We start from the raw sequence: 16,243 nt of genomic DNA on the forward strand, positions 1-16,243 counted from the left end.
AGTAACATCAAGATGGTGCCCAGGATAAGCATCAGACAGGGGGCTGCAATGCATGGAAGTACCTTCAGTATACAGAGGAGACCTCCAGAGTGTAACAGGAAATCAAATGATGGGGGCAGAGATGGAATGTGTTTTTGCTGGAGTGGCCCTTTAATATGGATGTGTGACACTCACTAACATATTTGCAATACATCTCCTGTCCCATTCTTCTGAATTTTGAAGCCACGCCTCAAACTTGGCTGGCTTCTCCTCCAGTGCCACAGTCCCCCCCCCATCCATAAGATGGCTACTTATAGAGGGGCATGTGACCAGAAATGTGACTCTGCTTCCTTTATAGTAAAACACTGCGCACCGGAAACTAGTACAGGCGCAGTGGAGGAGGTCAAGTGATGTTTCTTGTCACATGACCCTCCAAAAGCAGACATCTTAAGGACAGGTGAAATCTCAGGATGGGAGGAGCAGAAGGGCTGAGCAGGGGTATGGCTTTGTCATTGAGAATGGGACAGAGGATGTAATATAATATATTAGTGTCACACATCACTATTAAAAATGCTTTGTATGATTTCACCCTAAAATGAACAACCCCTTTAACTGCAAGAATTGTAGCTGAAATGCAAAGGTAATGGCAGATATATAGCTCACATATCACATCTGTTTGATTAAACAGTAAGGCCTCATGTCCACGGGGAAAATCAGATCTGCTGTAGATTTGTAACGCGGATTTGGGCTGCGGATGCACTGTAATTGTCTTTTATTTTTCATGCGGGAGATCAATTGAGCTATGTGCTCTATGAGCTCCCACATGCGTGATCCGCACCTAAATGGAGCATGTCCATTTTTTTTCATGCTCCAGAAATTTTTTAATTCACTTTGAAATACCATCCGCAGGTATCTATCTACCCGCGGGTGGTCAATGCATTCCTATGGGGCGCGGATCCGCGTGCGGGAAAAACACTGCGGATTTTAATTCTTATTTTCCCCGTGGACATGAGGCCTTAGGCCGCTCTGACACATGAACGCAGCAAAGCACCGCAATTTCAAACGCAGCGCTTTGAGACGATTTTACTTTCGCTTTTGGCCGCAGCTCCTTGCGGCGTGTTTTAGCACCCCCCATCATTGTGATGGGTGATGAGGTGCACTAAACGGACAAAGATAGAGCAAACTCCACTCAAAAATCACGCGCTGGAAAGCAACGCCCACTGCTGCGATCGACTACATGTCTGCGAAGCCCCATTGATTTCAATGAGATCGTTATACCGCAATTAACGCAGCACGTTAATCGCGGTAAAAAGCACCTGTGTGAGAGAGGCCTTAATTACTATTATGGTTTTAATGACCTTCGTTTTACGCCTCATTGCTTAATAATAATAATTTGGCGTTTTTTTCATGTTTTTAGAAGATCTTGAAGGAAGAGTGAAATGGTTGGATAAGTCACAGAAATTCAAACAACTTCAGGATGTAATTGTGTGGCCATGTCTGTGGGAGAGAGACAAAAGATTCTTCATTCCCGAGGTATTTTAATGTCTTAGTGATGGAGCTTCACATAGCTTTGCCCAGCCTCCTGCTTGTGATAGGTTTCTCCCCGTAGCTCTTACAAGCAGGAGGCTGGGAAGAGCAGTGTGAAGCAGCATCTAATGGAAATACACTGGAGATTGTAGACACAGATGCTATAGATTGTATGAGTCAGAGGAGCTAATTATTATTATGTGGACTCTTAGATATAGCATAAATCATATCTTCAGCAGTGCTCTTTGACAGTCTTTTTGGGTGCTGTCGCCATTTGTCCTGCTACGGGTCTAATTTTCCCGTTCTGCCTGCGCCTATCACACTTGCCACTAAACTATTCATTTTAATGGGAACTTGGCCTGCAATACCAAGCTAGGCCACTGCAGTGAGAACAGAGCTGTCCGATTCCTGCAGAATTCAGTTTTGCACATGAGTGCACTGGTCTGGCAAACAGCTGATCGGCAGGGGACCTAAACCCCCGCTAATCTACTATTGATGACTTATTCTTAGGCTAGGTTATCAGTAGTTTACAACCGGACTTCCCCTTTAACATAAAAACTTCATTTAAACAATAGGTGATTTTCTGATGCCACATGTCCTCACTGTTGAGCCACTGAAAATAAAGTTCTCTGCATTGTCTGTTTTTAAAAAGTGGACCCCCTTCTCCTCACACGACGTATAAATAGGTAAAAAAGGAAAAAAATGAATTTCTTGTGAAATGCAAGTCGGGTGCGGTGGGTTGTGTTTTTACTTTATGTCATGTATTAAGTACATAGTCCGATAAACGTGGAGTTTGATCTTTTTGCCACTTTGGCATTCTTTAGCCTACTTAGATTATTTCTTATACTTCTAGATGGCCATGTACAGTTAACCCCGTGTTATATCTACATGCAGGAGATGCAACTCTCCACCAGGTTTCCAAGTAATCTTTCCTCCATTTTGTGCAGAATCAGTTTTTATTTCTATAGGTTTTGTATCATTAATAAACTTTTGATATATGTTTTTGAACTTATGATCCCAAGCTTTTTTGGGAGACATTTGTAACAATGGAGACATTTGTTGCCATTTTAGACATTTGTAACAGGTGTGGGGGAAGGGTCCACTTTGTAACAGGTGTGGGGGAAGGGTCCACTTTGTAACAGGTGGGGGGGAAGGGTCCACTTTGTAACAGGTGGGGGGGGGGGTCCACTTTTTAAAGACTGTCACAAACAATGAAATTACAGTAAAAGAGAACTTTATTTTCTTTACAACAGTGGCTCCTGCATTTAAAGGGAATCTGTCCTTATCTTTATGCTGCCCTCTCTGACAGCATGCTGACTGCAGTGATATATCTGTCTTATGTATTTGCGAAACATGTGTCAGAATTATTGTATTGTATTCCGGAAGCTAGGGGTTTGACAGGAGGAACGCCCCTCGAACGCCCCTCTCACACCCCTAGCTCCCGATTGGCAGATTTCTCAAGGCTGCTAGCAGCAGCATCGGCATGAATGTCTGCCTGGCCAGGAGGCTTAGCGTGAGGGTTCGTTGTCCTGTTAGGCTTACCTTTTATGTAAGCCTCACAGGAAACTAAACCCTCACCCTAACCCTCACCCTCCAGGCCTGGCAAAATGAAATGCAAAATTACATGCAGACGCTGCTGCTAAGACCTCTCCTGCAGCCGCTCTCGTGCAGGTGCCGCCACTCCCTGAAGCAGCTGTAGTCCTGCCGCTGGCGCTCCGTGTCCTGGTGCCGGCGCTGCATGTGCTGTTGCCAAGGCCGCAGCCTCTTCTCGGACTCCCGCGCTCCCTTTGCTGCAGCCACTGCCCTAGCCTCTTATGATGCCGCCAATGCCTCTGCTGCTGATGCTGGCCCCCCTCAGGCCACACATGCCCCCAGGCAATCACAAGCTGGGGGCGTTACTACATGTCAAACTCCTGTATTATGTCGCTACCCCTAACTTCTGGTGGCGACATAATAAAAGAATACTGCATTTGTCAAACACATTTTATCAGCAGCAGTGCACACATGCAGGACTACAAGAAGTAGTTCTCCATATTCATGAGCTGCAGGCTAACCTCGCACACCCCACCCTCCAACCACTGATTGACATCTGTCCATTACCATACATACAGAGACAGCTGTCAATCAGTGGCTGGAGGGTGGGGTGGGGGAGGCTAGAGTGCAGGTCATGAATATTGAGGACTACTTCCTGTAGTGCTCTGTGTGTGTGATGCTTATAAAATGTACGTTTCTGACAAAGTACTGCACAGATATGATACATACAGCAAACATATCTATAATGAGTGTGTCTGTCGCTACATTATGCTGCCCTTATAGAGGAGAGCACAAAGTTGGTGATAGATTCCATTAAAATGGAATGTGCCACCAGAAAATGATCAGGTATTTATATTAAACAATTTTTTTAGAATATTTGCTGATATATTTTTATTTTATTTTATGTCCCTATCTATATTAATATTGGCAACATATACATAGTGTATAAAGTAAAAAAATACAATCCAATCATGTCACAGACTCCCTGCACCCAACATGCGTTTCACAAGAAATGCGTTCCTCTTTACTTTGTGTGTTAGGTTTGTTTGTGCTGAATAGGACCAGGATTAGTTTGGGGAAGAGTCATTAGAATGAGAGTAATCTGTTACAATGTAAGATCTGTCAGCTGTAACGCCTAATCTGCTGGGGATAATGCTGGTTTAGAACTAGAAAACCACCTCTTTACGGTCTGGATTAAAGAGTACCTATAATTACAAGGAAAAATCCCACTCCCTCCTTGGGCCGCGGCGTACTTGATGGAACGCAGCTTAAAATGTGTCTAATCTGTATATTTTGGGAAACTTTCACTTTGTATCATTTCTGTACATGTTCATTTCCTCTCTCCATCTAACTCAAGCTGGCTGCACACGGGTGAATTTGCATTGCAGCATCCGTCTCCGGATTCCACAGCAAATACCACCCCATAGCATGCTATGGCAAATCACGATTTCATCTCCACGAGCGGAAATCAATTGCGATTTTCCGCTCGCAGAGAAGAAATCGCAGCATGCTGCGATTCTGTGTGTGGGCTACACACAGACGGCTTCCATTGCGGAAGTATCGCGGGATATGCATCATCACCTAGCACCGACAGCTACTGCGCATGCGCGACGGAACGCCGGCCAGCACATCCGCAGAGCTGACACAAGACACCAGACAGAAATGCAGGGGTCGCCGGCCAGGCACTGGGTCGAACTCCAGTTCATGAGAGCATGCGTAAAATATGCTGTACATGCGCAGGCATACGCAAGCAAAAATGTGACTATATATGGGGATACGCAATTCTTAGGATGGCTAGGAATGCGTCGCACAAGGGCAGATTGGCCATTTACTGCAACAGGAAAATTCCCACTGGCCCAACTGCTGTGCTTCATTATACACAGGCCCAGCCATTGTCAGCCCTGTGTACAAGAACTGCAGCGGTCCGCCTGCTCAACCAAATACTACTGTAACTGTAAAGCAACGGAGTACAGAGTCACAGGCTCGCAAGGGGAAGGAGCCCGAGGGTCGGCACTTACAGTTCAGCTGCTGCTCCAAGATGCTCCAAGTTGGAGGAGAGCCACTGAGAGAGGAGAGCCAATAGGGAGCCATGCTGGCTGGGTCTAAGCCAACGAGCTCCCTCATTGGTCCAGCGCCTTGTAGTTCCACCTCTAGGCCCCGCTAATCACGTGACACGCTGCCAGCCTGGAGGCCTCCCTATATATATTCAGCGGAGCAGCGGCATAATACTGTAAGTCTTGTGTGAGTTAAGTAGTTAGTAGACTAGCCACGGAGGCAACCCAAGCTGCATTAATTTAGAAGTCATCAGCTCAGTACTGCCAACCTCTGGTGGGTATCAATTGATTATTTGAACCATAAGGGTATGTTCACATGTGCGAATTCTGCCTCTAAAAACTGCGGCAAAGTCCGGTTTTAGCCATGGATCCACATACAGATTTAACCCTATTAATAGGCAAAATCCATACGCTGAAATCGGACACATGTTCTTAGTGTTTGTGTAATTAAAGGGGTTCTGACATGAAGAAAAAAAAATTGTACTCACCTTGCCTGGCCTGGCCCGATCGCCAGGCATGTCCCCTCCAGCCGGCATCATCTTCTGTGCCTTTAAAGCAGAGCAGGAGCGGTCAAAAAGACCGCTTCCTGCTCTGGTCCGTCCGTCAGGCACTTCCGAGGTCAACGGACGGACCGCTCACAGCAAGCACGTCACAAGCAGTGCTTGCTGTGGGCGGCCCGTCCGTCCGGCTGAACTCCGGAGTGCTGCGCATGCGCAGTGGAGACGCAGCCCGTCCTGACTCCTGTCAGAGGGCACCTCTCTACTGCGCATGCGCGCGATCCCGGAGCGGCGCGGCTGCTGGAGGAAGAAGACTGCCTGCCGGGAGCTGACCCCCCGATGTCAACAACAACAGAAGACAAGGTAAGTGTTATGTTTTTATGCTTTAGCAGCCATTAAACCATGGGTTCCCTGGGTCCATTAGGCAGACCAGGGAACAATGGCTGCTAAAGCATAAAAAAATTATTCATGTCAGAACCCCTTTAACGTGTGGCCCAAAACAATTCTTCTTCTAATGCCGTCCAGAGACACTAAAAGATTGGGAACTCCTGCTATACAGCATAGCCATACTATACATCCTGTATAACTGCAGCTGATGTACATATCTGCCTTACCCACTACTAGTATTATATTGTCCCATCATTCTTTCTGTTGCTCAGGGCCTGAAGCACTATTTTAAAGACACCAATGTGGAGACCATACTTTCTTCTCCCAACAGACACCTCCTCTATGAGGGGAGACTCACCCTGACAGGTTTGTATTCTGTCGTACTCGGCCTAAAGACATGCTGCTAAATGAGTGTCTGGGCACAAGTATTTATCATCTTTTCTTTGCAGACAGCACGCGGCTGCTGGATGTCTACCTGCTGCTTTTTGATGACTTTTTGTTGATTACAAAAATTAAAAGAAACAAACGGGTAACTGAGATAAGTAACGGAATTAATCACCTGTGATTGAAGTGCATACGTTATATGTAGTGATGAACAAACTTTTGAAAACTTCTGTTTGGCCAGTTTGCCAAACTTTTGGTTCTGTCCAAATCAGCTCCAACTGAACCAGAAGTTCACCAAATCACCCAATTCTGGTGTATAATGACCACCTGTCCGTTTGTGTATTACATGCCCTGATTACATGACAGTGACCTCATCACAGGTCCTGTAAGCACACGGCTACTGTCCAGCTAGATGTTCGTTAGTATTCCATAGCAACGGAGGCCACAGGGGGAGTTGTAGGGGATAGAATACTAACAAACAACAACAGCTGCCATGTGCTTACAGGACCTGTCATGATCTCACCATCATGTGATCAGTTACCTAGGTGGGAGGAGTCTGGGGTCACATGACCAGGGGGTGATCAGTGTGTGCAGGACTTTGCGGTGCTGCTTTTGATCCCTGTTGTATGAAGAATGTATGTAGATCTGTATGTGATGTAGGTGTAGCAGTGCTGTGTGTGTAATGCATGTAGCAGAGCCCTGTGGCACATTGCACCACCAGAAACACTAGTACTATATAATTTCCTAATAATTGCTAGTACAAGCCCTATAACACTTGGAGAGTGTTAGGCTACTTTCACACAAGCATAAATCTCGCACAAGTGTTGTGTGTTGCAAGACGCACAAAACACAGGCGAATATGAACTCCATTCTTTTGAATGGAGTCGTGCACATGAACGATGTCCTATGTCCTGCATGTCCTATTTTTTCACATCCCTATCCCTCAGAACTATAAATGAGTGAGCACGCTCAGTTAAGCCTGATGCTTGAGAGAGCATCGGTCTTTTCGAGTAACTGCTTACTCGTCGGAGCACCGTGCGGGGAGGCGGCGGGGGGGGGGGGGGGGGGGCAGAGTGAGAGAGAGATCTCTCTCACTCTCCCCCCCCCCCCCCCTGCATAGTGCTCCGACGAGTAAGCAGTTACTCGAAAAGACCGATGCTCTCTCGAGCATCAGGCTTAAACGAGCGTGCTCGCTCATCTCTACTCAGAACGCATCGCCCATCGATTTCAATGGGACTTTAAATACATTGCGTGCCTTTCAATGTGCAAGCGAGGTTTCCCATTTAAATCAATGGAAAAACCTCTGATCCTCTATCACACGAGAGGATTGTAATTTCACAGAAGCGATGCGAGGCCTAAAAACAGCTCTCATCCGTGGGTAAAGCACAGGTTTACTAGCCCAATATTGTGCTTACCCATGAAACCAGCCTAAGGGTAGTATAAGGGTGCATTCACACAAACGTATATCGGCTCGGTTTTCACGCCGAGCCGATATACGGTGTCCTCATCTGCAGGGAGGGGGGGTGGGGGATGGAAGAGCCAGGAGCAGGAACTGAGCTCCCGCCCCCTCTCTGCCGTCTCTCCACCCCTCTGCACTATTTGCAATAGGGAGAGGCGGGGCTAATTGGCTAAACTTAGCCCCGCCCCCATCCATTGCAAATAGTGCAGAGGTGCGGAGAGGAGGCAGAGAGGGGGCGGGAGCTCAGTTCCTGCTCCTGGCTCTTCCATCCTCCCCACCCCTGCAGATGAGTACGACGTATATCGGCTCGGCGTGAAAACCGAGCCGATATATGTTCGTGTGAATGCACCTTTATACTAAGCTTTTATGGCTGTTTTATACATCAGTGTCCAGGGCTAGTGTTAAGCGAAGCGAACCAGTAGAACCCTATTTCAGGTAGAACTTTGCTAAAAGTTCCGTTGTGCATGAACCTAAACCGAGCTTTTACCAAAGTTCTATCCGAGAAAAGGTTTCTACTGGTTCGATTTGCTCAACGCTATCTATATGTTAGGACATCATCCTTTTTTCTAAGTACTCCATAACAGCCGTACATTCACTTTTCTTAGATTCTATGATTGGGGAGCTGAAATAACACATCCACACTATGCAGAATGATTTTAAACTCTCTGGGTTGAAAAATGTAGCATTTTCATTAGTCCTTCATTTGTGTTTGGTTCAAATTGATCCAGAATACTTAGAGAATGATGAAAAAATGTTTGTTTTACAGAAAAATTCCAATCTGGAGATTAGTACAATGTATCCATCTTTACACCCAGAGCTGCTGTCCATTATGAAAGAAGGAGGGTATTGTAAGGTTCTGGACCAGCCAATTCCACTGGACAGGTTGACCATTAAAAGCATTGACCTTTTCCATGTGACAGGTAAATTAAGGCAAATTGGTCGCTGACAAATTAAGAATAATCATTTTCTTATTAAGTGCAAAGCTGGTAATGTGAAGGTAAAAGTTGGTGAGGCTTCGCTTGTAGATAAGGAACTGCATTGTTAGCAGCTCTCCTAGGTTATTACCCAGAATGCTGTAAGGCATACTCCTTTGTAAAAAGAGAGAGCAGCTGCCAGGAAATAAAAGTCCTGATGGTTGTTTTACTGCTACTAGTAAAATATAGGCTCAGGTTACAGGACCGTTATGTAGTCACACAATACTGGCACTGTACATGGCAACTTTATTCCACTACTGGCACAAGAAAAGCAACCAACCAAAGGAGCCCGCACTGAAGGAGGTTCTGCCTATAGAGAGAATGATATGGATTGCAGATGTCCATTGGAGAACTGATGAGAATGCAGTCCCTTTATATAAAAAGAATGTTTTCTTTTTCCTTTTTAGTAGGGTCTATTTACACGGTCGAGTTAAGAGTGCGTTCACACGTGGCAGATCTTGAAAGGGTGAAATCTGTTGTAGGTCTGCACCAAAATCTGCAGCAATTCAGTAATGTGTGAACGCACTCTTTAATGCCAGGTTCTGTCTGAGTTTTCAAAAGAGAACTCGGGCTCATTAAAGTGAATGCAGTCATTCACATATGCGATTTTTTTTTCCCCGCAGATCGATGGACTGAAATTGCCTATTAAAGTCAATGGGTGCATGAAAAAAATGAATGCTTTTGCACTCTGCTTTTTCACGCACGCACTAGCTTCAATAGTTTTAAATTATATCAATTGGTCCACTTTTTTTTTTTCCCAGTGTGTGAAAAACCGATTACTCCTGGATGACATTCTCACTTCAAAAATGCAAAAAATACAACAAAAACTGATGTAAAACATGTTTAGTCACAGTGAAATTGGACCTAAATCGCACTCACCCATGTAAATAAGGCCTTATGGTTCATTAGGAATGGGGGAGGGAGCAATAACTAGTTGGACGAGTGAACCAACAGTGTTATTGCATATTCTTACAGAACCTTGACTAAAGTTATTCAAAACATGACTGATAGGCACGGCCTAAGGCTGGATTCACATGGCCGTGGGCGTTTTTACGTAAAAACAAGTGAACGGTCACACAAATCTAACGTATGTGCACCCATTCAGATGGCCTGAGCCCAGCGCCTATACACCGAGGCCACAATGCTTTACCTCTCCCCCTCCAGATGTTTGCAATGGGAGGAGGGTAGAGCTAAGCTCCCGCCCTCTCCCCTTGACTGCAGCCAACAATGGGAGGAGAGGGAAGAAGGGGGAGGGAGTTTAGCAGTCACGCTGCTAAACTCCCTCCCACCTCCCTTCTCCAGCCGCTGTCATAGGTTCCCATAGGAGTCTATGCAGTGGCTGACGTATTCTGGCCAGGAAGATAGTTCCAGGACTATTGTTCCTGCCCGGCGTAAAAGCGCCCAGCAATATATTGGCCAGGCACTTTTACACCGCAGGAATACGCCTGTGTGATCTGACGCATTGGAGTCCAATGCATCAGACGGTAGCGTATATCAGCCGGCCATGAAAACTGCGGCTGATATACGCTCGTGTGAATAAGCCCTAAGGGTGCTTTCACACCTGCATTGGGGATCCCGCTTTCCTGCTCTGATATGGGAGCAGAAAAGGGGAATCCCTGCGGCCGACTGGTTTCATCACTGGATAGAAGCAAACAGTGCTAGACGGATTGCATTGACTATAAGCTGCCTGGCTTTTGCACTGCATGCAGCGCTTTTTCTTCTGGTATTTTCAGCTGGATCTGGGATGAAGGCTCCAATGCAGATGTGAAACCGGCCTAATTACAGATCAATGGTACAAACCTTTGTGTAATTACACTAGGCAACAAAAAATGTTTTTTATTTTGTGTGTCTGTGAAATCAGTGGCATTTTCACATTATTTGGATAACAAATGGTTAACAGTTATTGATCCAAAACTTTGATTGTCACATTGCTGACTAGGATTATATGTACAGTGCAGGCTCATGTCCACATGTGGTTCCTGACCACAAAAGCAAACCTTTTTCAAAATGAAAGTTATTTTCAATTATATTTTACAATAAGGTAGCAGGAAAAAATAAACTCCTTAGACACAAAAATCGCGTTGCCTAGTGTTATATTACCCCTACTGTACCGATGGGTTTCCAGAAGCAAAAAAAAAAAAAAATTTGTATGTTCTGGTGGTAAATGTGGTGCCTCGTGCAGGTACCAAACGGGGTGTCATTGTATAATGTGGACCTATCAGGACTGAGCGTGGCACTGGTCTGTGCCTTCGGCTTTATTATCTGCTGTATACATTATTTTAACATTAAGCCTACAAATCATGAATTCATCTCCCCTCTTGTGTCTTTCTGGGTAGTTTATGGAATGAAGCATGCATTTTTGATTCAACATGAGAATCGCTATCAGCAATGTATTGCTGCCTTCATTTTGCAAGCAAATACTGAATCGGCTAAGGTTAGTTTTATCTTATGTCTCTTAAAGGGGTTGTCCCGAGGCAGCAAGTGGGTCTATACACTTCTGTATGGCCATAATAATGCACTTTGTAATATACATTGTGCATTAATTATGAGCCATACAGAAGTTATAAAAAGTTTTTTACTTACCTGCTCCGTTGCTAGCGTCCTCGTCTCCATGGTGCCGACTAATTTTTGGCCTCCGATGGCCAAATTAGCCGCGCTTGCGCAGTCCGGGTCTTCAGCAGTCTTCTATGGAGCCGCTCGTGCCAGAGAGCGGCTCCGTGTAGCTCCGCCCCATCACGTGCCGATTCCAGCCAATCAGGAGGCTGGAATCGGCAGTGGACCGCACAGAAGAGCTGCGGTCCACGAAGACAGAGGATCCCGGCGGCCATCTTCAGCGGTAAGTATTGAAGTCACCGGAGCGCGGGGATTAAGGTAAGCGCTCCGGTAAACTTTCTTTACTTCCCTGCATCGGGGTTGTCTCGCGCCGAACGGGGGGGGGGGGTTGAAAAAAAAAAAAACCCGTTTCGGCGCGGGACAACCCCTTTAAGTGTGTAAAAAGAAAAAGAATCCATTATTTTGCTTCTTTCCCCTTTATACTATGGTAGTCTAGAATTGGCAAATGATTGCTATTATTCTTCCTGTTTGTCCAGAGAGAAAAAGAGAAGAGTCTGTTTATTAACCCAGAAACAGCACAACTCTTGTCCATAGATTGAAGCTCAGTCTCATTTGAATGTGTTGAATACCAAACACAACCTGAGGGCAAGAGGGGGGCTGTTTCTTTGGAGAAAAAAAACCCACAAAAACAGACCCTTTACTACTAATCCAAGCTGTTCTTTGGCATATAACTAATGAACTGGGGTTATACATTAATAATAATCTATTTGTATAGCGCCAACATATTCCACAGCACGTACAAAAACAGGGGGATACAGAAAGACAAAAGTACAAAACCACAGTTACATGAAGTAATCAGTTGGAGACAGTAGGAATGAGGGTCCTGCTCCAACGAGCTTACATACTACAAGTAATGGGGTGATACAGACGGTAAAGGGGCTGGAGATGTTCACAGTATGGCGAGGTGGAGAGTGAGGGATGCTATACACAGACAATGGTCAGACATTAAGCCTAATGGTCGCTGAATCGGTGTCACTGCAGGGGGGGGGCGGTTGATGGCAGCTAGCAGGGATTGCAGTCAGTAGGACAAGGAGCATGTTATCAGGTGGAGCACAGAGGGGTTTGGTTTAGGGAATGCGCTATGCCTCCCTGAAGAGGTGCGTTTTTAGAGCACGCCTGAAGTTTTGTGAGTCAGTGATTGCCCAGATAGTTTAGGGTAGTGCGTTCCAGAGGTCTGGTGCGGCTCTGGAGAAGTCTTGGAGGCAGGAATGAGAAGTTGGAATTAAAGTGGCACCCAGTCTGATTTCGTTAGCAGAGCGGAGGGCACGGGCTGGGTGATGGATTGAGATGAGGGCAATGTAGGGCAGGGCAGTGCTATGGAGAGCTTTGTGGATGAGGGTGGCGAGTTTAAATTAAATTCTGTATTTAACGGGCAGCCAGTGTAGTGACTGGCACAGGGCAGAGACGTCAGAGTAGCAGCTGAACAGGAAGATGAGGCTGGCATTATTGGCATCTAGGATATTGCTGTCTTCATCAGAAGTAGAACTACTTCAAAATACAGATAAACACTTTCTAAATCTAACTAAATATATTTCACAGAAAATGTGGACGTCGCAAATTGAAACTGCCATTTCTTGCTACAGTGAAGCCTACGAATCAAACAGAACATCATTATTTGGCCATCCTGTGGAGTCAGCCGAAATCTAGCAGTGTTGTATATAGAGGATCTGAAGTTAATTTAAAGCGTACCCACATTTTCAAATGACATTTCAGAAAAAGCTGCCACATGTGTGCATGAGAAATCACGTTATTTCTGACCTTTTTATGACATTATATGGTATTTATCAATTTCCCACCTCTGCAGGCTGCATCTGTGATGTTCAGTTTTATTTTAGTTGAGGGGTAGAGACTGCTTCTATGTAATCTTCTATACAATGCACATGGAGAACCCACATTCTGCTTTTTGTCTGTAGCACACAAACACATCATGGAGGGTATTCTACAGTAGCACTGAGCAGTGCAGATGTCATTTCAGTAGTTGTAACACAGTAAATCATTTACTATAAGCAGCAGTCAGTCTATATGAGCCTCACTTTATTGACAGCAGCTTCCTCTTCAGCCTCTCCTCCATATAGACTTCCATGGACAGCAACACCCCCAATCTACTTCCATTAATGTGTAATGTGTGTATGTAATATGTCTATGTTACTAAAGATGGACTTCACATGACAACAGGCAGTGTACAACAAGTTAGAAGCAAAGGAGACCCCTATTAGCCAGCACTGTAGAGGAACTTTTCAGCAAAAATATCATTTTAGATAAACTGATAAACAGTTTTGCTAGTTCCCACTTTGATACAATGTGTGTTAATATGATAGCCAAAGTGCGGTGACTAAGTGTTTTGTTTACAACTGTATTAATGTGCTTTGTCTTTTCAAAATTTTAACATATTGCAATTATTTAATGTACTTTTGCACGTTTTTTATCACTTGACTTTTTGATATTGTATATAACTGAATCTTCCCAAGCTTCCAGTGTTGTTTTTAAGGAGGACTACATGGTACCCTATGGCCACTCAACATTAAGATTACAAATGCAATTAATAAGGAGTGTGGCCATGCTGCAGATTTGGGTTTTTGCTAACTGTCACGTTGCGGTAACTTGCAAGTTGCAATGCCTCCACATTCACTATCATTAAGTTTGATTACGTCGCGTTATTACATCAAATTTAGAGTCCTTATTCTGTACGGCCACATGTTACTGTGTAGTCCCAAATATGAGATTTTCTTTGTTCACGTTGAATAAAGTTGCATATGCTAAACACAACCCTCTGTAATTAAACTAATTAACAGTCTGGATCACTTCTCTGCTAGCGAAATAATTCAAACTTCAGATTAAAGCAAGTCTGGCTTCTCACACCTTTGACTCAGAGGCCACTGAAAGGGAAATATAGTATTTCATACAACTATTCAAATTAGTGGTTGCCCATACAATACATGGATGGCTCAAATCTGCCAGAGCAAGACTTGCTGTTTTAGTGGTTCTCCACTCAGGCTCATAGAGAATAGGTCCCAAGCATGGGATCACCCTCCACCAGGACGATTTTCCTTAAAAGGGCATATCAGCAAGTTTTAACTTTTGTCTAAAACTAGAAGTAATTTAAAAAATGAACCCTACACCTTTAGGACTGGAGCACCGTATAGTCCATGGAGCAACCTGTACAAACAAGGAGGCGTTGCTTCACAGATGACTGCATCAGGGCTGAGGTGCTGCTACAGTATGTTAGGTGGCACGCAATGCCATTTACAGCATATTTAGGAAAACAAGAAGATAGTGGACAGCCCCTTTAAGGCTATGTTCACACTGACGTACTTTTTGACTGATATAGTTTTATTAATAACAGAAATCAGAAAACGGAAGCAAAATGGAAAGCATTTGTAAGCTTTCGGACTTTAAAATGTGGTGTTGACTCTTAACAAATATGGCTTAGTGACACCCAAGATTATATATTATTCACTCTGTTCCCATCTGTGTCGGAGGCTCTGTTCAGAGCCTATAGTGCAGAACTGTCCCAAGATCCTGAATGAAATAGTGCAGTATGCTGTAAGATGAGTGTTTCCCCAACTCCAGTGCTCAGGGACCCCTCAACAGGTCATGTCTTCAGGATATCCTATGGTAAGAACACCTGTGGTAATGTGTGAGGACCGACAATAATTACATCACCTGTGCAACACTGAGGAAATCCTGCAAACATGACCTGTTGGGGGTCCCTGAGGACTGGAGTTGGGGAACACTGATGTAGAAGACGGACAGACGCCATTATAGTCAATATGATGCATCTGCCTCTGTTTGTGTCAGTCACAGGGCAGATACGTTCTCTGCTGGGATTCCACTTTCCTGCTCACGATGAAGAAAAAAAAAATTGAAACTCAAATGAGTGTGGACAGAGCGTTGCAAGCTAAATAATAAAAACATGCAGCAAATACTGGTTAAGGCAGAGTTCTTGCAATATGTGCTCTTTGTGTAAATGTTCTGTAGTGTTTTTCACCCTTTCCAAACCAATTTGTATCCTGGTTTTCCTAGGGGGCTTACTCTTTTTGTGCCATTACACAATGGCGCTATCTGCTGGCTAAAGCCAGTACTGCATGAGAGGACACGTTGGATAGGCTCAGACAGCAGAGAGGCTGACAATATACAGTAAGAGAACCCCAACGGACGTCTTCCAACATCAGAGCTGTGCAGCCTTAAATCGTAATGTCTTCAGACGTCAGACAGTGGATTAGAGAGGGTTAAAAGAGTCTGACTCACAAAAAGTAGTTATCCATGTAAAAACAGTAAACTGTTTGGAGGGGGTCCAACCATGGGACTCCACCCCTCGCCCATCATAGAACAGAGGTATCCAAATGACTTTTGAAGACAACTACCTTCAGCACTCCCAACGCAATAAATACAGCAGCATGCCAGGTAGCTGTCCCTTATCCTGTGGATATGGGATGACGTCTTTTCATGGGACAACCCATTTAAATGCAGTAAATCCGTAACAGAAAACAAATGCTAGTACTAATGTTTCAGTGTCCATGTATGTAAATAGAATCTGTTTAGTAAAGTGTGCAGAAATTAGATTATAAAAAAGAGATACTGCTTACACGTTTCGGACCAGTGATCCTTAGTCACAGCACTGAGTCATAGCTATGAGTTAGGATCACTGACTGGTCTGAAACTCAGTATCTGCCCGTTTTGGATTGTATTGCTGCAAACGTTAATAAACTTTTTGAACTTTCTTCTCATATGTGAACCTTGGCTCAGTAGTTCTTTCTTAAGGCCCATTTAGACGCAATGATTATCGCTCAAAAGCCATCTTTTAAGTGATAATCGTTGCATGTAAATGTGCCCATC

The 16,243-nt window shown here is 44.6% G+C and overlaps 1 protein-coding gene across 4 annotated transcripts in view; it reads left to right on the forward strand.

Moving 5' to 3' along the window:
- PLEKHG7 (pleckstrin homology and RhoGEF domain containing G7) overlaps window positions 1–16,094 on the forward strand; it is a 60,041-nt gene extending 43,947 nt beyond the window's left edge. For 3 of the 4 annotated variants that reach the window (XM_066591513.1, XM_066591515.1, XM_066591514.1), the window contains exons 13-18: window positions 1,397–1,512; window positions 6,250–6,343; window positions 6,427–6,506; window positions 8,587–8,740; window positions 11,131–11,228; window positions 12,947–16,094. In XM_066591513.1, coding sequence (XP_066447610.1) covers window positions 1,397–1,512; window positions 6,250–6,343; window positions 6,427–6,506; window positions 8,587–8,740; window positions 11,131–11,228; window positions 12,947–13,054 — 650 coding nt within the window. In that variant the 3' untranslated portion in view covers window positions 13,055–16,094. The remainder of the gene's footprint in view (window positions 1–1,396; window positions 1,513–6,249; window positions 6,344–6,426; window positions 6,507–8,586; window positions 8,741–11,130; window positions 11,229–12,946) is intronic. The other variant, XM_066591516.1, reaches the window with a different exon arrangement.
- Window positions 16,095–16,243: the final 149 nt, after the last annotated feature.

Source organism: Eleutherodactylus coqui, chromosome 2 (genome assembly GCF_035609145.1).
Source record: "Eleutherodactylus coqui strain aEleCoq1 chromosome 2, aEleCoq1.hap1, whole genome shotgun sequence".
Classification (NCBI taxonomy): domain Eukaryota; kingdom Metazoa; phylum Chordata; class Amphibia; order Anura; family Eleutherodactylidae; genus Eleutherodactylus; species Eleutherodactylus coqui.